Consider the following 27,346-nt stretch of genomic DNA (forward strand, 5'->3'; position numbering starts at 1 on the left):
ACGTAGAAAACTCCGGATCACGGAGATTCAGAGCGGCTGAGCTGTCCATTCGCAGCAGAGCTGGGCTCGGCCATGATCCCGCCTCACTGCAGGGCCCAAGGTCTCAGCTGTGCCCAAAGCATCCTCTTGTCTTCATGTGTTTTCTGCCAGGATGCACGGGGGTAGGGGGACGAAGGGTCACAGGCGTTGCCACTCACCAGACAGCTGCCAGGACCCTGCAGACCGTTTATTTTCATTGGCGAACCTGGTGGAGAGGGCTGCATTTGTGCAAGGAACCAGCTCTTTCCAGAACGGCCACACAGCACAGCAGAAAGACAGGTAGACCTGGGCTGGATCCCAGCTCCCTCTCTGAGAGGCGAGCGCGTCCTGTGGCTTTCAAGATGCAGCTCCAGCATCGCTTCCTCCTGTGAAGCCTCTGCTGGTCCCGACACGAGTGAATCTCAACCCTGGCTGTACACTGTGATCGCCGGGCAACTTGAAACTCCCCTGGTGACTTCAGGGGGCCTCCACATGGAGAACCACTGGCTAGACCAGAGGTTAACATACTGTCTCCCGGAAGCCAAGTCCAGCCCACCGCCTGCTGTACATATCCGTCTATTAAACAATGTGCCCATTCGTTTGCATATTGTCTGCAGCTGCTTTCCAACTGCAAGGGCAGTTGAATAGTTGTGACAGAGATCATGTGGTACGCAAAGGCTCACATATTTACCATCTAGACCTTTAGAGAAAAAGTTTGCCAACCCCTGGTCTAGACAGACAGTCACCCTTATTCAGCCTTCGTAATGTCCTTCTAGCTTAAAACTTAGTACATGAAGTTGTGCTTATTGGTTCATGTGTATAGCAGGTGTGAGCATCTCAAGGGTGGGGACTTCGAGCTGTCCCTGTGGCCCCCAGCGCAGCAGGTGCCCACTAACTGGCAGGTGTTCTTATATGTTGACTATTGAACTTTGGGCTTCTTAGCAGGAAGGTGACCAGGGACGGGGCTTACCATGCCAGGTGGGGCTGTTCTCTCCTAAAGCATCAGCTCCTTTGCTCGCTGGCCCCTCTCCCCAGGGCGGGGCTCCCAGCAGAGCCTAAGGAGGTGCCCAGCACGAGGCCTGGAGGAAGATGATCTCAGGATAAGAAGCTATGAGAACTGGGAGCCTGGAGGAGATCGAGGAATGGGTTCAAGGTTAAGGCTGTGAAATGCAGGAGGATGTGGGAGGCCCAGTACTTGGCCAGGCTGGTATCTCTTGACCCGGAGGTTCTAGCCGTGGCCGGGTAGGTGGTCTCCGGGATGAAATGGGCTCAGTTATCTGCTGCAGCCTCCTATCCAGTGTTTGACTCCAGTTGCACCTTCTTATTTTTATTTTTTTAAATAAATTTATGTATTTATTTTTGGCTGCATTGGGTCTTCAGTGCTGCATGCGGGCTTTCTCTCTAGTTGTGGCGAGCGGGGGCTACTCTTCGTTGCGGTGCGCAGGCTTCTCATTGAGGTGGCTTCTCTTATTGCAGAGCACGGGACGGGCTCTAGGTGCTCGGGCTTCAGTAGTTGTGGCATGTGGGCTCAGTAGTTGTGGCATGTGGGCTCAGTAGTTGTGGCTCACGGGCTCTAGAGCGCAGGCTCAGTAGTTGTGGCGCATGGGCTTAGTTGCTCCACAGCATGTGGGATCTTCCCGGACCAGGGCTCGAGCCCGTGTCCCCTGCATTGGCAGGTGGATTTTTAACCATTGCGCCACCAGGGAAGTCCCCAGTTGCACCTTCTTTTTTTTTTTTTAATAAATTTATTTATTTATTTTGGCTGCATTGGGTCTTTGTTGCTGTGCGCAGGCTTTCTCTAGTCGAGGTGAGCGGGGGCTACTCTTTGTTGCGATGTGCGGGCTTCTCACTGCATAGGCTTCTCTTGTTGCAGAGCACAGGCTCTAGCACGTGGGCTTCAGTAGTTGTGGCACATGGGCTCAGTAGTTGTGGCTCATGGGCTTAGTTGCTCCACAGCATGTGGGATCTTCCCAGGCCAGGGCTTGAACCCAGGGCCCCTGCATTGGCAGGCGGATTCTTAACCACTGCACCACCAGGGAAGCCCCCAGTTGCACCTTCTTGACTGGGCATTCTCCCGCCTCTAGCACCTCTGCAGAAGGGAAACTAACCCCCTTGCTAGATACACATGTACCATTACTTGGAAGAGTGAAAAAACTGGAAAACACCTAAATGTCTGTCAATAGGTTATTGAATATTCATTATTCTTTCATGTACAACTATGAGGAAAGATGAGTGGGACTTATGTGTATTGATATAAAAAGACATTGGAACTTTAAGGGTAAGTTAAAAAATCAGATTACAAAAAATCTGTTTAATTTGAGGCTATTTATGTAAAAAAAAAGTATTAATTCTGAAACCCTAAACTACTATCAGTGGTGATCTCCCTTCATGGAGGTTTAATTATAGGGGGACTTTTGCTCTGTCTATAAGGTTGGAATTTTTTAAACAAGCCTGTGCTATAAGGAAACTAACAAGGATGTTTCCACTAAAAAACAAAAAAACAAAAATCAAAAAACCAACCAAACAAACAAACAAAAATACATCTTCCCTTATACTGAACCTCCCTTGAACCTTCCTATAGCGTCAGTTATCTATAGGATATCTGCCTTCATATAGCATCTACACTCAGGCCTTTGTTCTGCCATCTGGGGCTTCCTGGGCCACAGAAGGTCCTTGTTAATAAGATCTGTGTTCAGAGTTTGTCTCCTGGGAAGCACAGGCCTAGCCCCTGGTACAGACATTATCGTAGGCAATCCCGAAGTGTGTTATTTAATGCATGGCATTTTCTAACTCGTGTGCATGCTTGACTTCCTACTTGACTAGAAGCTCTTTGAGGGCAGAGACTATGAAGTAGACATTTCCACCCTCTACAGCATCTGGTACAAACTACACAGAGCAAGGCCTCAGGAAATCCCTGCTGAATGCGTGAATGAACAATGTTAGGAGACCCAAATTATCATTGCAGGAGTATATCTTTCCCTTCTACTGGGGACACTTCTGGCATTGCTTGCTTGTCAGTCACTGCCTGCCCCACGTCTCCTCTAGCCCCAAGCTTCTGGACACAGCTCTGCAACTAGGAATAAGAGGTGATGGGAAGAGTCAGAAAACAGGGGTGGGGCATTTGCTCTGGAAAGAATTGAGACATCCTTGCGTGAGAGAAAAGAGGAGAGCAGTGGAAAGAAGAGGAGGGTGGGGAAAAGGGAAGACACCATGCTGGGGGCACTGGAGAGAGTGTGGGGAGGCACTGAAAGTGAGATGTGAGACGAGAGAGGTTCTAGGACAGCTGCAAGGCAAGTAAAAGCAAAGCAAGGGATAGAGGGCCGATGTCAAGGTGCAGGGCCACTGATAAGGAATTGGGGGTGCTTTCAGTGTTCTTTAGGACATACAGTAATGGTTGGAATTGTTTCTACTTTGGAGGCCTAGGTTATGTTTGTCTAAAGGTGAGGCACATGTGGACTGGACCTCGTGGAGCTCTGGAATGTATTTGGGTTGCACATGGATAAGTGCCATGTGGGACTATGGCCCTGCCCATTCTCTGGCTCAGTCATTGGTGGGATGGGGGTGAGGGTCTAGGTCCGGAGCTGTGTTGGAGAATCTGCAGCTGCTTTCACTCTGACCCTTCCTCTGCTCTGTGCTTGTCATCGCATCCCCGGCCAGGCCGGTAGAGACAGCTCCCTCTGGAACTGCAGTGATCTTGAGATGCCAGAGGAGAAATTCTCACAGTTGTTGGTGGGAAAGAACACTGTGACAGAGGTCAGAAGACCAGGGCTTTGTTTCTATGTAGAAATGTCTTTAGGGAATGTTTTGATTTAGTTAAAGAAAGTGACGCAGCTAATAAAAGTCCTTTGCCCCCAAATCAGAAAATAGGGGTAAGTTCAAAAAGAAGGTTCTAGATTTAATCCGCTATATTCTCATTATCTGGGGTTAATCACCACTAACCCTTTGGTATATGTTCTGGCAAGTAATGTTTTGTGCATATTAGTGTGTAAGTTTTAAGCAAATCAAACTGTACACATTCTCGTGTCATATGCTGTTTGCACGTGATTGAACATCTTTTTGTGAGAGCACGTAGGTTTACATCCCTAGTCTGCCTCTAATTTATCAGCTGCATGGCACCTGATTGGTCACATCACCTTTCAATGCCTCAGTTTCTTCATCAATAAAATGGAAAGATAACGATGCCCATCTCACAGGGCCGTGGGAAGGATCCCGTGGGACGATGGTGCCAAGTTGCTTTGCAAAATGTTCTCCAGAGGGGCGGGGCTGCACTTTTCCAGGTCCCGGGTCTCTGCCAGCTCAGCCTGCTTTTTCTTACACCGGCTTTTGGCTTCTTTTCTTTCCAGGATAGAGAAGGGGGACGGGAACGAGGAGGAGGACCTTCGCTTGGATTGCCGCCACGAGAGATACCCTGCCCGTAAGTGGCCTCACCTGCAGGAGCCAGTGCTGCAGATTCGTGAGCCGTCTGAGAAGAGAGGACCCTGGAGATGGGCCGGGCCAACTTCTCCCTGCCCCCCTGCATCCTCCCCCAGACACACACTGCAGATGGCAAAACTGAGGCTGGGGTCTTAGCAGAGCAAGTCTTCCGCACACAGCAGCCACGGCCCTTGCAATGCAGTCGGAATGCTAAGGAAGCAAGAGGGACATGGGGGTGCCTTAAAGACAGGCAGGTGAACCACAGCTCCATCCAGGCCGGGGTTAGCTATTGGCTGGAAGGGACAACAGCTCCGGGGCAGAACTAGCCAAGTCAGGGAGGTGATAGCTCACAAGATCTGTTTGAGCAGCGGATACTTGCGGCAGCTCAGAATGCACTGACTTCCTTTGCCTCACTGTGGGGGTCAGAATCTAGGGCTCCTATTCAGAAAACAAATGTCTGGACCAGAAAGCAAAGGGGAGGTCAAAGGAGAGAAAGGCCTTGCTCTGGACAGAAAAGAAAGGAGCTGAGACTAGAGTTAAAGTGGCAGAATCTCATCCGAGCCTGCTGAATGCCCACCCCGTGCTCCCTGCCCACCCCACTCTGTACTAAGGGCTTTTTATGCCTGATCTCCTGTTCTTGCTGACCGCCAACCCCTACAGCCAGGATTACTAACCACACTTTGCAGAAGTGAGGGCTCAGAGAGGTGGAGCAGCTTGCCTAAGGTCACACAGCTTAGCTAGTCAGTGGCAGAGCCGTTAGAGCAGGTGCTGTCTGTGCCCTGCCTGTATCTCTCAGACCTTTTAGGAAGCTACGGTGCCTCCCAGCTGCCAGTATCTGCATCTCTGTGCCTGGGGGCTTGCCCCACCTCCACCCACAGAAAGCAGGAAGTACCAGGGAAGCCGGCATATAGATACCCCAGCTCCCTTGCCCCTTGAGTGGTATCGCCCCGAGGTGTGTGATTTGCAGGATTAGCCAGGTTTACCAAGTCTAGCAGCTGCCTGGGTTGGCCGCCTTCCCTTCCCTGGGCCATGTCTCCCCTCTGTCAAGTTTCCCTGCATCTTTGTAGTGTCACCCCTTTGCTCCAATTCCTATGTCAGGGTTTGCTTCTGGGGAATCTGAACTAAGACAGCAGAGATTTAAACTCAGGTTTGTCTGCCCCCAACCCCTGGGATCCTAGTAACGGAGTGAGAAATGGCTCTGCTGAGAGCAGAAGATGGAGGCGGGTGAAGGAGCCTGGGAGGAGGCCCAGCTGGAGAGGAGGAGAGGGTCTGGTCTTCACGCTGAGGGAAGAGGCTCCTGTAGGAGACACCAGCCCAGGAAGATGTCCAGAATGCTAACTGCCTGCCCGAGAAACTAGGGTGGATGCGGGGCCCACAGACTGTGGTTTCATGGCAGGTGTCAGGGTGGGGGGCTTCCTGGAGGAAGGGGTCAGGAGCCAGGGCATGGAGGAGGCTGGGGAGCGCCTGCCTCAGGGATAACAGAAGAGAGCAGGAATCCACCAGAGGGGTTCAGGAACACAGGCTGAGAGCCCTGGCACGTTCCAGAGTGCCACTGGCTCCCCTGCTTGGGCCGGAGCCCCCTGAGGCCCCTGCAGAGTGGGCAGGAAGCCCTGGGTGGAAAGAGGTCGTGGGGCTTGTCTTGGGGGCAGCTAGGGAGCTGGGAGGAGGAAAGGCCAGATCCCTGAGGGCTGAGGATGGAAGAAAGAGTCCAGAGAGCAAATCTGGCCCTGAAAACGAGCCGTGGGATGGAAAGTGAGGACAGCCAGCGTCGGGGGAGCCGCAGAAGCCCTCCACCCCCAGCCCAGCCTCTCACCTTTGTCCTGGCATCCACTTCACCTCCCAAGCATCAGATGCATTCCCCAGGTCAGCAGCCTGCAGAGAATTCCATCTTTCGTGCCCTCAGCAAATACTGAGCTGTGCAGACCCTCCGTGCTGGCACTGGAGATGCAGCCGGGAGCCAGAGCAGGCAAAGCTCCTGCCTTGTGGGGTGGGAGTCTAGAGGGAGAGAGAATCAAGAAAGACGTGAACTCAGAAACAAACATGGTGATCTCAAGTGCTAAGGAACGTGATGATAAAGAGGGATCGGGGGAGGCCTCTTCAGAGCCATCTCTTTGAGGAGCCGCTGGAGCTGGGGCCTAAGGAGATAGAAGGAGTCAGCCAAACAAAGAGCCTTCCAGGCAGAGGGGCCTGCAGGTGCCAAGTCTCCAAAGCAGCCAGCACTGGAGGCCACGTGGCTGGAGCAGGGAAGGCGGTGGGGGGTGGGGATTGGGATGGGGGAGGAGATGGGGCTGGGGTGCCCAGGAGGCAGGACCATGGGAAGGAGCTGGCTCTGCAGTAGGGGGCAGGGGGTATTTTGAGCGCAGAAGAGACTTGCCCAGATTATTTATCTGTATCTGTATCAATATCTATATCTATATCTGTGTCTACATCATCTTTACCTATATCCACATCTATCCATCCCTCCTTCCATCCACCTGCAATGTGGGAAAAGGATGGGAGGGGAGGAAGAGTAGAGGCCAGCAGACCAGCTTAGATGCTGTCCCCTCATCGCCCCCGGAGTGACAGTGGCCCGACCTGTGGCAACAGAGATAAAAGTGGGAGGATTCAAGAATTTTTTGCTGGAAGAGTCGTCTGAGTGCTTTGTTTGTGCTCCTCTGGAAGCAGATCCTGAGATAAGGGTCCAACAGCAAGTACCTTATTGGGGTGATCCCAGAAAATACAGATAGGTGCCAGGGAGGCAGACTAAGCAGGGAAAGGCAGATGGCAGGTGGAAGCCACGTTCCAGGCTGGTTATCACTGTAGGCCCTGCTGGGTGACTTGGGGAGCCAGTGCAGAGCACACGGTCTGAGTTATCCCCCCAGACATGACAGTAGCTCTCCTCAGGCGTTGTTCGAAGGCTGCTGGGCTAGGGTGGGGTGCATGAATTCTCCTGGGGCGGGTGGGGAAAGCTCTGGCGCCGTAGGAGGTCAGCAGCCTGCTCCACTGGGAGGGAGGGCGCACCCACAGCATCAGCTTGTCTGACTTGAGGTGAGGGATGGAGGCGGCCAGGAACCTAAGATCTGCACAGAACTTTCAGGCCAGCAATCAAGGGCCAGATGTCACCCACTGATGGACCTGGAGAGGACGAGTTTGAGGGGCGTGTAGGGTTGAGAACAGAGATAGTTGAAGCTGGGGGACTTCTGAGACCGTCGAGGGAGATTGTGTGGGGTGGGGAGAGATGGAGAAGCCACGAGGTCCTAACACCCTGGGGCTCAAAGAGAAGCATGGAAGCCGGTGGGGAAGGCACTGTGGCTTCCACAGGTTTTCCAAGTCCCAGCCTCTTGGGGAAGAAAGGAACCGCAGAGTCCCCAGCACCTCTGCCAGGTGTGCCTTTCATCAGGTAGGCGAGTTATCCAGATGGCTGTTTTTCCCTGGGGACCAGCGGAGGCGCTGGGGACTCAGAGTCACAACAGTGAGGAAGAGATAGACCCCCATCTGCTGTCGGAGCTGAGCGGGGAGGCCCCCGAATGTGGGCTGGGCACACCCCATCTGCCAGACCCCAGGCAGCGTTTGGGGATGCGGGGCCCAGCCACGTGTGGACTGGGTCCTCACGTGGTTCATGGGCTGGAGATCAGCCTGATCAGACCGTCTAGGGAAATGACACCGTCTCCAGAATGCGGCCTCTTAGCTGCTAGTGGGGTTCTGGCCAAGAAAATGTTTTGGAAAGGCCTGGACAAGTTTTGCTATATTTCTCTACTGAGCAACTGCTCAGATCTGGTTGGTGGACTGACTTGCCAGCGGGACGCACGGGGGAGGAGGAGTGCCGGGGAGCCTGCATTATTAAGCACTTACTGTGTGCAGGTCCCGCTAAGCACTTCACAGCCATCTCATCTGATGGCTGGCACAGCCCTGGGAAGGAGGGTTGATTGTTGTTATTGTGTAGATTGACAGGCTGAGGCTCTGAGACGCAGATTGACTTTGTTGAGATCTCTGGTCCCCCGGGCAGTACAACTCAGCTTGGCGTGTAAATCTATCCCCTTATCCTGGGAACCAGGCCGTTCCTGCTCTGGCCCCCAAACTCTCCACCTCATTTCTTCCCACTCTCCCCTCCCTCATTCTGCTCCAGCCACCCTGGCCTTTCTCTTTCTTGAACGTACAGAACTCATTCACTCCACAGGATCTTTGCACATGCTCTTCTCTCCACCTGAAATGCTCTCCCTCTAAATTTTTGCATGGCTGGCTTTGTCTCCCCCTTTTTTTTTTTTTAATTAATTTATTTTTGGCTGTGTTGGGTCTTTGTTGCTGCACATGGGCTTTCTCTAGTTGTGGCGAGCGGGGGCTACTCTTCATGGCGATGCGCGGGCTTCTCATTGCGGTGGCTTCTCTTGTTGTGGAGCATGGGCTCTAGGCGCATGGGCTTCAGTAGTTGTGGCTCATGGGCTCTAGAGTACAGGCTCAGTAGTTGTGGCGCACAGGCTTAGTTGCTCTGTGGCATGTGGGGTCTTCCCGGACCAGGGCTCGAACCCGCGTCCCCAGCATTGGCAGGCGGATTCTTAACCACTGCGCCACCAGGGAAGTCCCTTGTCTCCTCTTTAAGGCCACTTCCTCAGAGAAGCTCCCCTGACCTGCACCAGCTTCCCCAGTCGACCTCACATCACTGTGTTTTCTTTTCTTCATCATATCTGTACCTCTCTGAAATTATACTTACATACCTGGTTTTTGTTTTGTTGCCTTTCTCCGCTGGGTTCCATGAGATTAAGCACCCTGTCTTTTGTTTTGTTCACGCCTGTATCCTGAGAGCCTACAACAGTGGGTGGCACACAGTAGGTGCTGAATTGCCTCTCTAAACCTCTCATTTTCTCCCACCATATCCCACCCGAGAAGCCACTTTTACATAAGCAGTTACATGAACTTTTGGTTATCTTAACTGTTCCAGAAGTTGCTATTTTTTCTTGGGCTACTGTGATATAGATTCTGCCACATTTTTTTTTTTCTTCTTCTTCCTGAGGAAAGCGTTTGCCTTTGAAACCTGCCCTTGGGGCTTTGCAGTGCCACCAGCTAGCTCGGGCACATCAGACGTGACATTTGATGGAGGCAGTGCTGCCATATGGTCCAGGTGTCTGCATCTTCCTTTTAGGGACAACTGGGGTTCGCAGCTGATTGCAGCTGTCCAGTTCAATGCCCGAGACAAGCTTTTGATTTTGCCAGGTGTGTCCGTGAGGCTGGGCTGAGTGAGAGGCTGTCACTCCCCGGGTACAGAGGTGGCTTCTGGGAGCTCCATCTAGACGAGTCTCTGCCGCTGCTGCCCTCAAAATAGCAGAGGGAATTTCAAGGAAGACTTTTCTGGGCTCAGAGCAACTTGGCATTTTTATTAGATCAAAATCAAATCCAATATAGCACTGCTTGAGTCTGCTTCCTTTATTAAAATGGAAACAGACGATATTTCTGAAATAAATATCAATGCCAACTTGCTGGGCACACAGACAGCCGCGCAGCTTGGAGAGATCCGAGACCCTGGCACTGGGGTAGAGAGAGCCGAGCCAATGTCAGCATCAGAATCCCCTGGAGGGCTCCCGGAAACACAGATTGCCCGGTCCCAGCCCAGAGTTTCTGGCTGAGGAGATCAGGGTGGGGCCTGGGGTTCTGCATTTCCAGAGACGCCGCTTCTGCTACTCCACAGACCAAATTCTGAACTGCACTTGGCCCTGGGCTGCTGCCAGGAGGGAGTCTGCATTTTGTCACCTGTTTGGGCTCTTCAGCAACTTCTGGATGGAAACTGCTGCCTCTAGGGCCGATTCTCTTCCCATCCATCTTCCTAAGACACAAAATCATGTCTTCTCCACCCCCTCCCAGCCCCAAACCTTCCTGTGAGAGCATCCCTGGTGGGTGTCAGGTCCTGTGCCGACCCCTCCTGGACCTTCCCTGGGAAGCCTTCTCCAGCCATCCCATTCGTGCTTCAGCTTTCTTTCAGTCAGTCATCACTCTTGGAATCCTCCTTTGCTTAACTCTCTCCCCACTGGAATGGAAATGTCATGAAGACCAGGACCTTGTCACCACATTTGTGTGGCAGCCCCAGTGCCTAGCACAGGGTTGGTCCTCAGTACCGTTCCAGTGAATGGTTGAGCTCACTTTGTCTTCATGGGGTAGTTGCTCTGAGGACTATTTCCATTTTACAGGTGAAGTTCCTTATATTCCGAGCAACAATGTCATTTTTCTTGGCTCAGAAGTCTGGGCGACTCTAAGCTCAAGCTGTGTCATTGTTCTTCATGCCCATTTTTGCCCAAGGCAGTGTTTCTGCAATCATCCCCGATCCTAAGAAACACTTGGGGACAGTTGTTAAAATACAGATTTCCCTGGAGATTCCAATTCCTTGATTTGGGGCAGGCCAGGAATTGGCTTCAGGTAAGTCTGATGATACAGCAGAAACCCCAGGTGCAGGATAAACCCTGTACCCCCAGGGGCCTGCCGGGCCATTTACACCTGGCACCCAGTGTCTTTGCAACTGCAGCCTTCCACTCCTGACCCCTCCAGCCCCGTGTACTGGGCTTTCCAGCCTCACAGACCATCTTGCTTTCCTCCAACCACCAACATCATGAGGTTTTTCACACCTCCTGTAAACCTCATTTACCTGCCAAGAACCTATTTCACACCCTGTTCCTTCTGCCTGAAATGACCTGCTCCCTGCCTCCGTTTGGCAAAAAACAAAACAAAACAAAACAAACCCTACCAGTGGAATTGTGAGCTTCACAGTGCTTTACAAGTCTAGCTCAGATGTCTAGCAATAGTAATCAGTCCCCTCTCCAGCCCCTAGCAGAGCTGGTGTGTTCACCTCTGCATTTCCCTTCCCTGGCGCTCGAGTAGATGAGGGAGAATTTTATAGTGGTTACAAGTCCAGCCTGTGGAGTGAGACTGCCTAGGTTCAAATCCCAGCAGTAAGACCCTGGACAAGTCACTTAACCTGTCTGAGCCTGAGTTTCCTCATCTGTGAAATGGGCATAGTAATGGCACCTGACTCCCATTTCTGAGGATTAAATGAGCCAGTGAACACGAGGCACAGTGAATGGCTCCTGACACAGTGAGAGCTGGAGGCATGTTTGCTCTTGTCATCTCTTCCCCTCACTAGACTGTGAGCACCCAGAGGACAGGTCTGCGTCTGACTCGTGTCTGCAGACCCAGCACCCAGATGGAGGCGGACACACCTTCCCCTCCACATGGATCCCACACAAATCCTTCCCAAATCCTCCATCGTATCCATTCACCAAATCTACGCTCTCAGCACTGTGTGTGGAATTGTGCTGGGTGCCGAGGACACAGCGATGAATAAAAGCAGAGCTAGTCTGTGTCCTCATGTTACATACAGCCTAGAAAAGGAAAACGGGAGGAAACAAGTAAACAGATGTTACCAAATATGATGGAGTTTCTGCAGCGCCCTCAGCACACAGATTTACAGAGCACGGTTGACTTGGAGAAGCAATCAGGGCGGCCATGGAAGAGGGATGATGGTGTCACTAGCTGGAAGGGTCTCCAAAGCCAGACATCTCAGTGCCAACCTTGATTCATCTCCCCATCTCTCCGCACATCCCAAGTCTTTCTAGAGGTAAGAGTTCAAGGTTGCGCAGCCAGACAGTAGGCTCTGGATGGGCCCATGAGTCCTGGAGAGAGTTCTTCAGTGCCTTGGACAGCGGGTGGAGAGGGTCCATCTGGCTCTTCTGTGATAGGCTGAGCTCCTATGGGGTCAAGGACGGCAATACCAGCCACCTGCCCACCCTCACTAATTTCTCTACTGGCTTTGGAGCACCTTGGACAAGTCACTTCCCCTGTGATCGCCCCCATTTCCCTGTCTGCACATTTGTGATGCCGCTCTTGGTCTTGAAGGACCCTTCCAACCCAATGAATCCATTTTGGAACAGTGGATGTGACTTCACACAATTCAGCAGAGCTGAGAGCTGAACTCCCGGGATCTTGGTGCCTTGGAGAGAGTTCGAGACAGTGATTTCCCACTGAGGGATTGAGATGTTAGGACTGGAAGAGGCTGAATGTTAAAAAACTTCATGTTTGACATTTGGACCAAAAATGGAAGATAAATCACATCTTCTGAGAACCTCCTATGGGCTGAATACTCTGCTAAGCCTGGGAGGTTCCAAGGGAATTTGAAGCACAGTACTTGCTGCCAACCCTCTGAGCGAGACCTTGGATAGATCTCTTCCCACCTCTGGGCCTTGGCCACCTCATCTGTGAAGAGAGGTGGTTGAACCCAAACCCCCTCTATACTGGCATTTAAAAATTTTCACATCTCTCTGAGGTCACATAATGAAAGGCTTCTAGCAGGGGGCCTGCAGGGTCTGCTGACTCCTTTGTAACTAACATCCATTTGCAGGCCCAGAGAGGTGAAGTTACTTGTCAAAAGTCACACAGCTTTAAAAAAAAATAGGTTCACTCAGCTTGTCAGTGGTGGAGCCCGGATTTGAACCTTTGACTATCAGACTCCAAGTACAGTTCCCCGCCCTGAGTCTGTACCCAGAGGAGGAGAGGCTGAGCAAAGAGACTCTCAAATGTACAGAATCTCAGGGAAGGTGGGCCGAGAACATGCCTCCAGCTCAGGGATCACTCCTTCTCCTCCCGCATGGTTTCTTCATTTGTTATAAAAAGTCAGCTCAGGACGTGCTCTGTGCCCAGCCAGGTGCTGGGGGCTGCGGGCTCCGGGATGAAGCAGACCCAGTCCCTGACGGCACTGAGTCCCCAGGTTAGTTGGAGAGACCCCGACAGCACAAAGGGACATGCACAGGGAGAGAAGGACGTGCAGCTTGCTGTGTGGGCACAGAGGCCCATGGAATGCTTCCCAGAGGAGGGCGCATTCAAGTGAGGAGTGGGGGACTCAACGGCCAGAGGACAGCAGGGAAGGGTGCCCCGGCCGAGGGACCAGAATGTGTGAAGCCACAGACTGGAGTCATGGGACAAAGACGCCATCCGAGAAGTAGTCAGAGGTCAGAAATGGCCTCCTGTGGGCTGAGTCCAGCCTGAGAGATGCTGTTTAGCCCACAGACGGTTTTAAATGCTTTAAAAGCCTTAGTTGTCATCATTCAAAAGCCAGGAGATTTGATTTCAAAATTCCGATTTTCAGTTTCTCTGATCATTTTGGGAGATCAGAGCCCACATTCCCCACGGCAACAGTTGACCAAAGCTAAGGAAAGGCTGCTTCTGGCCACTTCACCCAGTTATGTCATTTGCTTGGGCCAGTAGACATTTTGAGGTGGGATTCTCTGATTTATAGCATAAGGCTTTTTTTTTATTCCTGGCTGGTGACTGGCCCCAAAGTAAAGGAACCAGGAGAAGGGAAGTGAGTGGGGAGTCGTGGTGGGTTGGTGGGGTGTATGGTGAGGACAGGGTCCCCTCACTGTAAATGGCTCTGGGCCCCAAGCCCCTCCTGGGAGGCTAGAGAAGGGAGGAGGGCCCCAGTCATCAGCGAATTGACCTGATTTTGACTCACAGAAGGATAAGGATCACGGCCCTTCTTTTTCCTTAAAATCACATGATCACTTTCTCTCTGTTCCAACAAACTCTCCAAGGTTCTGCCTGTTGGCAACGGTAAGCAGGTACAATCATTTCTAAACACTCATTTAGAAAAACAATCAAGGTTTTCTGTGCACCAAATATTTGCTTTTAGATTTAAAAAAAATTCCCAACACCTATATCTTGGCAGCAGGCACTTCCAAAGAATGCAACTGTTTCAGTGACTGGGGCCAAAACAAATGTTTTTCCTGAGGCCAAACGATTCCAGAATGTTTGGCAAATGTATCCCACCCCTTTTTAAAATATAGTAAAATTAGCAAAGCACCAACATTAAAGAATATTAAAAACAGAAGAAACGCCAAAGGAAAAAAAAATCACGCGTGCACACTCCCCACCATTGGTACAACCATCCTCATCTTTGCCTGTTCCCTTCCAGCCTTTGTTATGAGGAAGAATCTCCCAATAGTCAGAGCTACTTTGGGGGTGGAGGAAGAATGATGAGCTGTCTGTCCTTGGAGGAGTGCAAGCAGCCGCTTGGCTTCCGCAGGAATTCCCACCTCAACGGGCTTGCTCTGAAGGATGTCTGACCCTAAAGGATGAGAAGTATATCTGAGCATCCTTTAGAGCTCGGAGAGGGAAACAAACCAGCAGAGAACACATTTCTTTTAATGCTGAAGTTTTGGAATCAGGAAGAAATTAATTCAGCCCAGCAGGCTTGTAGCTGTGAATCCTAAGGCAGCTGCTTACGTTGGCTGAGTCTCAGTTTCCTCATCTGTAAAATGGGCTCAGGCTTGCGAGGACAGAACCTAGCAGGGTGTGTAGACTATAAGTGCTCTGTCACTGTTAGTTTTCCCCCTTGCCCTTTGAGCCAGTCCCACCCACCATGCCACGCAGTCTCTCCTCCCTGTGTTCCCCTTTGTTCTTATCTTTCTGGCTCCATTGATTCACCATGGAATGTTCTCCAGGGGTTGAGCCGTTTCTCTCCTGGGCTCACAGTCTAATGCTGGGGGGGGGGGGGGGTGGCAGCTGGCAGAGCACCACTTGGAGTGGATGCTCCAAGAGAGGGAGACCCCTGAGGCTGGAGAGAGGATGTCCGGAGGGCTTCCTGTAGGAGAAGAAACTTGAGCTGGGCTTTGAGTGTTCAATTCAGCAGTAGGTACAAGGGCAATTTAGGCAGGTCCCAGCTTGGAGATGGAAATGGGTCTTGTGTGTTAGGAAGACATGAAGGAGGTGCTTGGGTGAAGGCAGGGGAGCGAGCTTCCGAGAATCAAGAAAAATAGAAGAGTGAGCATGTTGGATCAGTCGAGCCTCCCAGCCCCTGTGCTTGCCCAGGCCATCAATAGCAGAGGGCTGTAGTGGGAGGCGGTAGAGTCTCTGCCCCATGTCTCGGCCCAGGGAGCTGCTCAGGGCCGGCTTTGGGACGTCCACGTACTTGCTCGCTGGCCTGAGGTCAAGTACAATTGGGCCCCAGGAGTCATCTACACTGTTCTCCTTCTAACCCTCCCAGAGCTCCTCGAGCACGTAGGAGCACACAGCGGAGCCCAGGGAAGCCTGACGGGGTGGGTGGCTGGGGGGCAGGTGAGGGTGTGGGTAGGTGAAGGGGGGGATGGAAAGTTGGTGGGTGGATGACTTGGGTGGGTGAACGTCAGGGCAGGTGGGTGTGCAGGGTTGGTGGCGGGGCAGTGTGGGATTGTTGGATGGGTATGTTGGTGAGTTAAGGGATAGAGACCTGATGAGTTAGTGGATGTGTTGGCAGGTTGGGAAGCAGATGAGTAACCAGGTGAGTTGGAGAGTGGCTGGGTGGCTGGACGGGTGGATGCTTCAGGTTATGGGTAGATGTGTGTGTGGGAAGCCAGGCTGGTGGGAGTATTATGGGGTGCTGGGAGGCTGGATGAGGCAATGGTGGGCATATGGTGTGTTGAGAGGTGGGAGATGCTTGAGTGGGTTCTAGGGCTGTGTGGGCTCGTGGGGGGATCGTGTGTGAGTGGATGGTGGATATCTTGGTGGGTTGGTGAGTGGATGACAGCGGATACTGGCAGGTGGATGTCTAGGTGTTGGTGGACCGGTGGGCAGATGGGTGGGTGATGGGGGCGTGGCAGAGGTGGAGAGCTGGGTGGGCGGATGGTGATACGGTGAGTGGGACAGTGGGTAGAGAGCTGGGTGCAGCTTGATAGATGGCTGGGTGGGGAGCTGGCGGGGGTCGGTGGGCAGATGGGGTGGGAGTGGAGGAAGGCAGCCGTTGGCACTGACCATGCCATCTCTCGGCAGGATACCAGCCACACATGGGAGATTCCTGGCCCCGGAGCTCTGCACAGGAGGTGCCGGAGCTGAACCGCCAGTGCTGGGTCCTGGGGCACTGGGTGTGACAGCGACCAACCTGGCTCCAGACCTCGGGCCGTCATCGGCACCAGCCCCCTGCTGCAAGACCACTGGTCTGGCGCCTTTGGAAACCTGGCCTGTGTGGGACACATGTGGCCTGCCCTGCCCGCCGCTGCCTGGGTCTCAGGGTCCTGGAAACGGGACCAGGGCAGCCGGAGGGACTGCACAGAGCTGCACAGCGTGACTCTGGGACAGCAACTCCTAACTCTCGCCACCGCCACCTGCAGAGCCCTGCTGGGTGCAGCTGGGATGCCGGGAAAGACACAGAGCTCGGTCACTGAAAACCTGGGACCCACGAGCCAGCCGGGAAGTTCAGCAGGTCCCCTGTGTGCGGAGCCCTGCGGGGGGGCAGGGAATGGGTGGGGCTTCCTGGAGGAGGGGCAGTGGCATTGGCACCAGGGGGATCTCACAGCAGGCACACAGCAAGGGCTCAATAAATGCTTGTTGGATCTGTTTCCTTGCCATGTGTGGAGGCCAGTTGCTCTCCGGGCTGTGGCTGCCCCCTCATGGCCCCCCCCATCAGGTCCCTAAGGAACCTGAAGATGAGACAGCCCTGAGTGTGCTGGTCAGGGCCAGACAGTGAAGCATGGGCGGGTGGGGCACAGGGGGGACCTGGAGCTGAGGCTAGGTCTGGGGGGCGGGGTCAGGATGGGGTCAGGATTGAGCCAGGCTGGCAGGCTGCCTTGGATTCCAGAGGGTGGGCGAGCTGGGGGCCGGGCAGGTGGGAAATTTGGGTGGACAAGAGACAGGCCCTCAAACCCAGGCGCTAAGCTACGCTGCCTCCCACAGGGACCCTTTACCCTGTGTCTAGAGCCACATTTACATCGAATCTCAAGGCTTAGGTGACTGGGGAAACATTCCTGTTGTGAAGACAAGGGAACCTGGGGTCACAGAGATGACATAACTTGCCCAAGATCACAGAGCTAGCAAACGGCAGATGAGGGTTTGAACCAAGACTCCTGACTCCAAGAGGCCTCATCCCTTCCCAGAAGGATTTCTAGAGCTTTCCCTCAGGTAGAGAATGTTTTTCATTCTTTCATAAACCCGTCATCCAACCATCCATCATCCATTTTCCATCCATCTTCCATCCATCCATCCACCTATCCAGCCAGCCAGCCAGCCACCCATCCATTCATCCATTATCCACCCATCAGTGGTCTTTCTTCCTTGTATCAGACAGCCATCCGTCATCCTTTCACGCATCACCCATCCTCATTATTCAACCATCCATACATCTGTGTATCCATATCCAATGATATAATTCATTGTGCCCCTACTATGTGCCAAACACTGTGGTAGGCACCTGAGACAGGATACTGAACCATCCAGAGAGGGCGTCTGTCCTCACAGAGCTCACAGATGGGCAGGGCACATAACTAGACAGATGATTATATAGGACAGCGTGTGAAGTGCTCTGGGACCAGGCAGCCTGGATTCAGATCCCCGCTCCTCCACTTGAGACCTTGTGCAAGTTACCTGACCTCTCTGTGCCTCAACCCCATGGGCACATGGGGCTCATCAGCACACCTACCTCTTAAAACTATTCTGAGGGTTAAAGGAGGGAATGTATGCGAAGCATTTAGAACAGAGCCTGGCATACAAACGCTCTGTCGGTATTTGCTGTTACCTCAATGAGGGGAACTGAGGGGGGGGGAAGCTGCAGGAGCCCAAAGGCAGCACCTGCTTGTTGTGGGGGGAGTGGTGGTCAGGGGAGGCTCCTGTGGGAAAATGACATTTAAGCTGAGACATGAAGTTGTCTAGATGTCGGGCAGGCAAAAATGTAGAGGGGAAGAAAGTTGGGAACATGATAGGAACTTTAAGATAGTCTAGATGGCAGGTGCGGAGAGAAGGGAGAGCAGCGGAGGTGGTGAGAAATCTGGCAGCAGAGGTCGGTGGGGCCAGAGGGACTCTGAAGCCTCTTTGGGACGGAGCAGCGGGGGATGCTTTCAGCAGAGTGGGAAGCGCCCAGCTGTGCATTCCAGGAAGGTCCCCGCAGCTCTGGACAGAGAACAGATGCGAGAGGATGGCTCCCTTCCTCACCCTCACCACACCTGAAGGGAGAGAAGCGGGTGGGCTGCTTCAGCACGGAGGCCCTGGGATGGGACAGTGAGAGCAGATTCAGGAGCTAGTCAGCAGGGAGAACAGGCCGAGGTGGGGGGAGGAGAGGGGAAAGTCAGCGATGACTCTCAGGTTATGGGCTGCGGGAGGCGGGGGCAGGGTCAGATGTCTTGAGTCTCAGTGCCTGGGGGACACCCAGGTGGAGGTGTGTGCTATTCATTCATTCATTCATGCAGCTGTTAAGTCAGTGATTCATTCATCCAGTGAATATTGCAGACCTACCGTGAGGGGTGGGAGCTGGGTCTGGGAGACAGACTGGGACCCAAATAAAAAGGCTTTGAATGTCAGGACAAGAGGGTCAGGCTTTGGCCTCTGAGCGAGAAGAAAGCACAGCAGCAGTGTGAGGCTGGGCAGGGGCGCGCCCAAAGGGAAATCTGGCCCAGGGCCCCTTGGAGCTCTCTATTCTCACCCAGGATCCTTTCAAAGTTACAAGTGGACCACAGAGGTCCGGGAGATGATTTTCATTGACACATGGGAAAAATTCTAATCTATTTTAACAGTTGTGTTTATGTAAATGTGTATTAGGAAAAAAATGTGTAACGGGCACATTAGTGCCATGATTTCACAGACGTTATTGCTTAAGATGAAACCAAAATAGGCATTTAAGTTAAAAGAAAAAGTTGGCTTAAAGAAAAATATTAAATAAATAATCGTGGAAGTGGTATGTGATTATGGTACGTGGACGGCTCAAGCGAGGGCCATTCTTACCCTCTGCTCAGGCCAGAGAGGGACGGGGAGGAGGGAGGAGGCCCATGGGACCACTCAGGCTTCAAGTCCTTTCGGGCACCTGCTGGGCGGCGGGGAGAAGTAGCTGTCTTTCAGTCTCACAGAGGTTGCAGCAAGAAGGCTGCAGGTTAGATTAAAGGAAGCACTTCCAGGCAGGCCAGGTGAATGATCCCAATGAGTCCCTACTGAGAGTTACTGGAAGGGTTGTCTTCATGCAGGGAACAAATGTCACACTGTCTGTCTGAACCTGGGAGGAGGAAGGACCACCTGGTTTGAAAGCAGGGGTCCTGGGTGAGCACACAGAGGCTTGGATGGGGAGGCAAAGGCGCTCTCCTCCCGCCCCGGCAGACAACTTTCCCAGCTCCATCCCCTGCAGTGAGCAGACATGGATAGAATGACCATCTGTCTGTCCATGGATAGAATGGCCGTTGACCTTGGATGTTGACCTTGACCCCCATAGGTTGGCCTGACCCACAGCCCAGAGTAGTTATTATGCAGCCTGTTCTGCCCTGGGCACCTGCTCCCAGCCTCCCTGTAGCCACACACCCTGGGCTTGTGTGCACATGCCAACCTCGACATTGTATAAGCTTGAGTTAGCAATTTGCACGTGCACAGCTGCTAACCCACCCTTGCCTGTGTGCTGCCGCTGGCCCTGAGCACGCGCTCATGTGGGCACGTGCTGGCCCTGGACCCGTGACTGCACATGCCCCGTGCCCTGAAATGAGGCTCTGCCCTTTTGTTTGCTCATATCACCCCCTTTCTCCCCAGGTGCCCTTGGGGCCATGGTCCTTGCCTTGCCCGGGGGCTAATGGGCAGGTCCAGGCCTCTGGAGGTCACTGGGCTGACTGCCCTCTTCGGCTGGTGGCTGTGATGAGCCGTCCTCCCCGCCGCCAGCACCAAAGCCAGCCCATCCTGGCCACACACTCCCTCAGGTAATGGAAGCGTCAACTTGATTCATGGCCATTCGTCCGCGGCAGCCAGGCCTGAGGACAAGGCTCGCTGGGAGGCTCGTCTCTGGGAAGAGCCGCTGCTTCCAAGGTGCCGACTCCTTGTTTGGGAGGAAGTGGGGACAGAGGAAAGCAGCTGGGGCTGCAGAGTTAATTCAGATCCTGAGACCACCGCTGACCTGCATTGGGCCTCATTCGTCGAGAACTATTTGCCGAGGGGCTTCCATGTGCCAGGCGCTGAGTGTGCACTGGAGCTGCCACAGTGAGTCAGAAAGACACTGACTCTATCCTCATGGAAAGGATATTCCAGGGAGGAGACAGAGATGACTTTAATAATTCTAACAAAAATATCAGTTCAGCTTCTGGGAAGCGCTGTGTAGGCGAACCACGGAAAGACCGGATTTAAACTGCAGGGGTGAGGGCGGGCCTCTCAGAGGAAGGGCCATGGCAACAGGGATTGAAGGATGAGGAAGGAGGCAACGAGGCGGTGTGGGCAGAAGTCACAGCATGTGCAAAGGCCCTGGGGTCGACACGAATGCCGTGTGGTTGTGTGTGACACCGGGACAGTGTGCCTGGAGCTCCAGGCGAGGGCATGAGGCCTGCTACTGAGCAGGCGTCTGGGGTCAGAGTGTGTGGGGCCTTGTGGATTACAGCAAGTTTGGCCTTCACCTGGAAGGCTGCAGGGGACCTCTGATAGGAGGGTTTTAAGAGATGGACACATCAGCTCTGCGTTTTGGGAAGTTCACCCAGGTCTGGGAGATGGGGTGCAGGGCAGAGGCAGGGTGACCAGAGAGGAGCTGCTGCAGGTCCTGGAGGGAGATGGGGAGGGGGCAGGGGCGTCTGGACTGGGCTGGCCTTTCTCTGAGCCTCCCTTTGGGGCTTTGATACTGTGCAGGCAGGGATGCTGTAGGCCACATGAGGCCTTCGTGGAAACCAGGAAAGAGTGTCCTCTGAGTGGACGACTTAGAAAAGCTCCTGTCCCCAAGCCACGAGAGATGGGGCCCTGGAGCACATAGCCTGGGAGGCCTGGAGTTTAGCTCCTCTCACCCCTCACCCCTCACCCAGGGCCTCTGGGCGGTGAACAAATTACACCGCTGCACTGGTGGACAGCCCCGCCGTGGGACCGAAGATAAACTCAGCCCAGCCGGACCACCAGTCATGAGGAAAAACCAGTCTCCTCCGCGTGGGGATTTACTGCATAGACAGACAGGAAATCACGGTGCGGGACCTCTTCCCTGTGCCCGCACAGCCCGACCCACCATTCCCTGGAAATTGCTTCTCGGGCCACATTTCACCCCAGACGGACGCTGTCTGAGTCTCTGCCTTCGGGGAGGCCGGTGGCTGGGGGATGGCCAGAGGCCTGGCAGGGGAGAAGGCAGCTGCCAGAACTGGCCAGGACATTGGGGAGGGAGGGGCCCTGGGACTCGGAGGGCGGGGAGCGGGAAGGGGCCTCTGCCTGGGAGAAGTTCCAGGGCATGAGGCCGAGATGGTGAGTCAGTGCACCAAGCGCCCTTCCCTGGACCCTGCTGACCCTCCCCCAGAACTTCCAGGGTGAGTGGGTGGGTGTCAGGGGTGGGAGGTGCAGGCGGGGTGGGAGGTGCAGGCAGGGTGGGTTAGAGAGAGGAGGCGAGGGGGGTGCTCAGAGCAGGGACAAGAGCTGGTGGGGGAGGGGAGACAGCACTCACTCTCTGAGGCCAGTGCCCTTTGAGGACCGACCAGCTGAGGCTGGAGGGCATCCCGGAAGTTCAGGTGGGCAGAGCGGGAGCGAGCGCCGTGCTGCTCTGGTGAGGAGCCTCAGCCCGGAGCTGGGCAGCCCTGGGGTCCCATCTCAGCCCCCAGGCCACTCTCTTACTGTGAAAGCCTCAGTTTGCACACCTGTAAAATGAGGGCAATCATAGAGCTTAGCCAGCGTGCCCTCCCTCCCAGGAGATGCCCCAAGGGCACACAGAGCGACTCCACGGAGCAGGCATGGCTGGCACCCTGCGACCTGGGTAAGGAAGCTGAGGAGGCATGGGGCGTAAGGTCACTCGAGAGGGTCGCACAGCTAGGAGGTGGTGGGGCCCACCCTTGAGCCCTGGCTGGCTGGACCCAGGGCCGTTGCTCCCATCATCAACACGCTGGGGAAAGGGTACCCTCGAGGTCTCGGTGTCTAACAGTGATACGCACCTTCAGTGACGAAACCCACAGAGCATCCAGCTCGGTACGGGCTTCGTATGCATTGGCTGTTATTATTTTTGTTGTTATTATCACAGAATGTGACTACCAAAGGCTGTCCCTTCGGCAGGGGCTGAGTGGAGCAGTTTCCCAGAGGCTGGGAACCTGGAAGTGGTGTCGCGAATGCCGCATAGAGGTCCAGGGACATGCTTGATGGCCAGCCCCATGGCACATTGGGACACACGACCCATTGGACAGATGCCTCGCCTGCCTCCCCTGGCCCCCTGGCCTGGGCCTGTTGCCTGACCGGATGTTTGAAGCTTGAGTCCCAGGACGCCAGGAGAGCTCTCTGCGTGCCTAGGAGGCTGAGCCCCACCCCTGCTGGGCCCTACAGCACTGTCACCCCGTCCCCTCCTGCTCCTCCACATAATCAACCTGTCTCTGTCTCAGGGGTGCAAAGTCAGATGCCTGTAGAATTGTGATGTCGAGGCCAGTGAGGCAAAAGGGGCTAGTGGGGACTGTGGTGATCCGGGGAGGACCTGCTGGGCTCAGGGCCAGCTCTGGCTTTGGGGACCGTCTGGTAATGTGGGATGAGAGATGCCAGAGCTTCCAGTTTTTCCAGAGAAGCAGGGAATTGCCAGACCAGGGCAGCCAACCAACCCCGAGGAGGCTGGGCCTCCAGACTGAGCTGCCATTTCACTCAGAGGCCAGGGGGTGCCTGGAGCCTCGGGAAAGGACCATCCTGGCTCCAGGTGGGGTGGGAGGTGAGGCCAGCGGAGGGACCCAGGGCGTCTCAGCAAACATGTCTGGGCATGGGGCAGCTGTCACCTGTCTGGCTACAGAAACAGCCTTGGCAGGCTCTGCAGGACCCTCTGGGCCCTTCTGAGGTCATGGTGCCAGTGCTGGAACTGTCTGGAGCCAGACAGACAGACAGAAGCCGGTCCTTCCCACTGAAGAGCAGAGAAGGCAGGTCCCCAGGGCACGCAGGCCTGCGGGGAGGCTCCCCTGGGGGGCTGTGCCTGCTCTGCCTTAACCCTCTTGTCAGCTGTGGCCAAGATTCATTCCCAGCAGACCATGCCTGGGTGCCAACGAGCCCCTGCGTGGTCTGCGTGCCAACTGACAGCTATGGTTTGGGGCTGATTTACACCCCTGTGTTTTCAGGGTCGGGGTGGGATGCAGGGAACAGGGAGCGGGATGTGGAGAGAGAGGGAGGCCTCTGTTCTCCAGGAGGGCTGGGGCTGGGGACTGCAGCTCCAGTTGGCAAAGGTTACCCCACTGACCCCTGCCTTTCTGCCCCTGGGGATTGAGGGGCGGGGCTGAGGTCTCAGGAATAATCCCCTCCCTCCCTTTACCTCCCTGGAGAGGCAAGAAGGGCTGGGGGGGGAACCAGCCCTGGGCACTCATGGAACCAGGGATCAGGGACCGAAACCTCCCGGGGGCCAGGAAGGGAGGGGGGCTGATGTTCAGGCTGAGCTGGGGTGGGAGCCGGGGTGGACGGTCGGCTTCACAGGACTTGTAACCGGATTTATTTGGCTCACTCAATGTTTACTTAACTTAAACAACAATTTAGAGCCAACATTTAAAAGTCAGATTTCAGATTAAAAATAATGAAAACACCTGGATTCCTGGCTTCCCTTAAAACCCCGGAAGATCTGGCCTTGCGGGCCCCTGGGTGCTGAGCTGCAGCTGCCCCCTGGAAGGGGCCCGTGCTGCCCTGTTGACCAGGTCCTTGAAGGCCAGCTTTGCTCCCCGACGTTGCTTGCCTGGCTCCTGAGCAACAGGGACCCAGGCCCAGGGCCCTGGCTGGTGGCTGGAGAGGCTTAGAAGTTGGGATGCCCAGCCGGCCTCACAGCCCACAGCTGGAATGCGGGAAGGGCTGGCCTGCGCGTTCAGGGTCTCCAGGGCTGGCGCAGAGACACAAGCCTTGGCAGCACCAGGGTGGCTGGCAGAGCAGGGCCCTTCTGTCTTCACAGGAACTCAGAGGGGAGCAGGGGCCGGGGCAGGCCCCCTAGAGGCCCTGCCATTTTCCCTGCATTCGGGCAGGACAGAGGCCCTCTCCCCTCTCGCTGGTTCAGTGGAGGGAGGTGGGGTCTCCAGAGGGCCCTCTTACCTAGTGCCAATGCAATTGCTGGCAACCGAGCTGCAGTCTAGACCCCTGGCCCCTTCAACTGAACCTTCTTCCCACTCAAGGGCTGCTTTATCCAGATGCCAATGCTCACCCCTAAAGGACGCAGGGGCATGGGGAACCGCAGGAGGAGCCAGCAACCCAGCATCTGGGGGCTGGGCTTTCAGAATCCACACATGCTGAAGGGAAACCCCAGGGCCCAGGGAATTTCACCCCGTCTCAGCTCTCCCTTGGTTATCTCAGGATTTGTGTATTGACTAATAGCTCCCCAAGCTGTGTGTCTTGGGCAAGTTACTCAACCTCTCTGTGCCCTGGTTCCCTTGTCTGTAAAAGGAGGATCATAATCATACCTACCCTACAGGGTTGCATGCAGATGAAATGAGTTAGTTCCAGGCAGGTAATAACCACTATAAATGTACGGGCTTCTATTACCTGGCCAGGACCACGACCCCATTTGCAGGTGGGAAAAGGGAACGGCCAGCCTCCAGCAGACTCTGACTCAGTTCTTGGCGGCAGCACAGGTTCCCTCTGTCTGAGCCCAAATCCAGTGCATCAGACCATATTCTTAACAACATCTTTTATTGATTTTGCAAGAGAAAAAAATAGAGAGTTAATGCCTGTACAGCTTTTTTTCCCCCTAAATTGCATGGTACATACAATTATTCTAAACATCAACTGAGATTCCGGGAGCAAGAGTGTGCGGTGTTCGTGCAATCTCCCGGACACGTCTGACCTGTACACGTGCCTCGGCGGGGATGGAAGGCTGGGCTCCCTTGAAAGCCACGGCACTGGTTTTGGTCACTAAAAGCTGGTCAGGTCTCCTGGGAGCCCCGAGGCCCCGGAGGCACTTGCCACATCTGGGAGGTGAGCAGGGCAGCCAGGGGCTTGCAAGCTACAGAAATGATGGATCATCTCCGGGAGAAACAATTCCTTATCTTCACATCAGCCCCACGCTCCAAATGAGAAGCGCATTTGCATAGCTGCTCAGCTGAAGCTGCAAAGCTCATAAAGTATTTGCTGGGGCTTTTGGTTGCATAGGAACTACTTTGAGTACAGTAACGCGGCGGGGCTGGGCCGGGCGCCAGGAAAACAACGCATTAATATTTGGAACAAGAAATTACCCACCACTGGGAAACCAATTAGGTCCCTGATCCGAGTTTATTACACAGGTGGAAATAGATGCGTTTTGGGCTTCACGCAGCTGGGGGTGCAACCCTATTTCCAACTTGCTGGGAAGCTGCTCGATGAGGGAGCAGGGGTGGGGACCCCCGGCACCAAGAACCTCACTGCCTGATGCCCAGGACACGGGGTCAAGGACAGATGGAAAGGGAGACAGCAAGGGCGAAAAGCCTGGATCAGACTGAGGGCAGGGACAGGTGGGGAGCGAGGGCCCCGCCCCCTCCAGGCTAGTTCCAGCGGAAGGGGGCGGGGCCTCTGGGGCCCGAGGGTGGGGCCGTGGCACCGGTCCTCTGTCTCCGGGCCCTGCATCCAGAAGGCATCTGGGTGGGTCCTACTGGCCCTCTGGGGTATGACGCTGCCCACCTGTCCTATCTGGGCCGGGCAACTCCTCAGGGACAAGGCCCCGCAGGCCAGGGTGGGGCCGGCTCTAGGCTGCGGGTGGGTTCAGCTCCCTCCGTTGCTCAGCAGGACACATGCCCTTGGCAGATCCCTTCTTGGGCTTGACCAGAGGACAGAGGCCCTGCAGGACCAGCTCCCCTCAGGGGATCCCTCCTTCTCAGCTGGGCCTGGGCGGGACCCAGGATGGGTGAAGGGGTGGTAGCAGTCCAGGCTAGACATCTAGGGGGGTCCAGGGGAAAGTCCCACCTGCTCAGCTGGCTCCGCAGCCCCCAGATGAGGTGGGGATGTGGTGGGGGTGGGAGCTGCTGGCCCCTCAGCGGGGGCCTCGGAAGGCAGGACCCCACGCCTGTCGGTGTTGGTGTCTGACGCCTGGCCTCCTTTGCCCGCTCAGCCATACTCCAGGCCCTGGCACGGCTGGCCATGGTACCGTCTTGCCTGGAGTCAGGCCGAGCCTGCGGATCCCACGACAGGCCTCAGCGGACTCGGGCCCTGCTTTGCTGGATCTCACGGTAGAGCCACGGAGCCAGGGGACCCCGGGCTGCCTGCAGCTGGGCCCAGGACCGCGGGGGACAGTGGAAGGCCACACCACACCCCTTCTTCCACCTGCCCGCAACTCCTGTATTTCCCAGGGCCGTTCACCCCTTGAGTCCCGTCTCTCCAGCGGGCTCCCTCCACGCTGCAGCTCCCTTCCAGCTCTTGGGGTCCGGGGTCTGGGCTGGCCCACACGGAGGCCTGAGGGCGGGGGACATGGGTGCTGAGTGGGGGCCGGGTGACGGAGCCCCACCCCGGCTGAGAGGACCAGCTCCCTCTCCTTCAGCGGTCAGCACCGCCAGCGTCTCGCTGTCTCCTTCTCGCTGATGCAGGTTTTGGGGCGTAAGGCTGTCGAGGGAGAGCACAGAGGGAGCAGTGTCACCCAGCCACCATCCCCGAGGGCTGCCCCATACCCTTGGGGTGAAATCCAGACTGCCTGGGGTTGCCATTCACGGCCCCTGGAGACCTGGCCTCCGCCCCCAGCAGCCTCGAGCTCGGAGCAGGCTCTGCCACGCTGTTCCCTCTGCCTGACCAACCCTGAGCATCTTTCAGGATCCAGCTCGAGCATCCCTCCTCTGGGAAGCCCTTGCCCTGCGCATCCTCTCCTGGTTTCCCGCGGCCCAGGGCAACCCTTTCAATATAGCGCTTCTGCCCTTCATGGTCCTTTTCCCTCTGTACATGCAAGGCTTGGCTTCTGGGAAGCGCACCACATTGCTCCCGGGGTTCTGCCCCCATCAGCCCCCCCGCAGCCCCCCGGGGAAGGCTCCTGGGTGGAGGAGAGGGGTCTGAGGGCTGGCAGGGGCGAGAGACAGTGTGTGATGCTGCCAGCTCCTTCTCTGTTCCGACCAGACTCCTGAAGGCGGGTGGG

General features: G+C 55.1%; 2 protein-coding genes across 5 annotated transcripts in view; one reads left to right on the plus strand and one right to left on the minus strand.

The window, feature by feature from the left end:
- GSG1L (GSG1 like) overlaps positions 1 to 16,878 on the plus strand; it is a 212,156-nt gene extending 195,278 nt beyond the window's left edge. For 2 of the 3 annotated variants that reach the window (XM_057529350.1, XM_057529352.1), the window contains 2 exons: positions 4,362 to 4,432; positions 16,189 to 16,878. In XM_057529350.1, coding sequence (XP_057385333.1) covers positions 4,362 to 4,432; positions 16,189 to 16,286 — 169 coding nt within the window. In that variant the 3' untranslated portion in view covers positions 16,287 to 16,878. The remainder of the gene's footprint in view (positions 1 to 4,361; positions 4,433 to 16,188) is intronic. The other variant, XR_009005440.1, reaches the window with a different exon arrangement.
- An 8,072-nt stretch (positions 16,879 to 24,950) lies between these two features.
- The window catches only part of KATNIP (katanin interacting protein), a 194,929-nt gene continuing 192,533 nt past the window's right edge, over positions 24,951 to 27,346 (minus strand). For both annotated transcript variants that reach the window (XM_057528396.1, XM_057528397.1), the window contains exon 28: positions 24,951 to 26,826. In XM_057528396.1, the coding sequence (XP_057384379.1) occupies positions 26,768 to 26,826 (59 nt within the window). In that variant the 3' untranslated portion in view covers positions 24,951 to 26,767. The remainder of the gene's footprint in view (positions 26,827 to 27,346) is intronic.

This window comes from Balaenoptera acutorostrata, chromosome 15, assembly GCF_949987535.1.
Source record: "Balaenoptera acutorostrata chromosome 15, mBalAcu1.1, whole genome shotgun sequence".
NCBI classification, from domain to species: Eukaryota; Metazoa; Chordata; class Mammalia; order Artiodactyla; family Balaenopteridae; genus Balaenoptera; species Balaenoptera acutorostrata.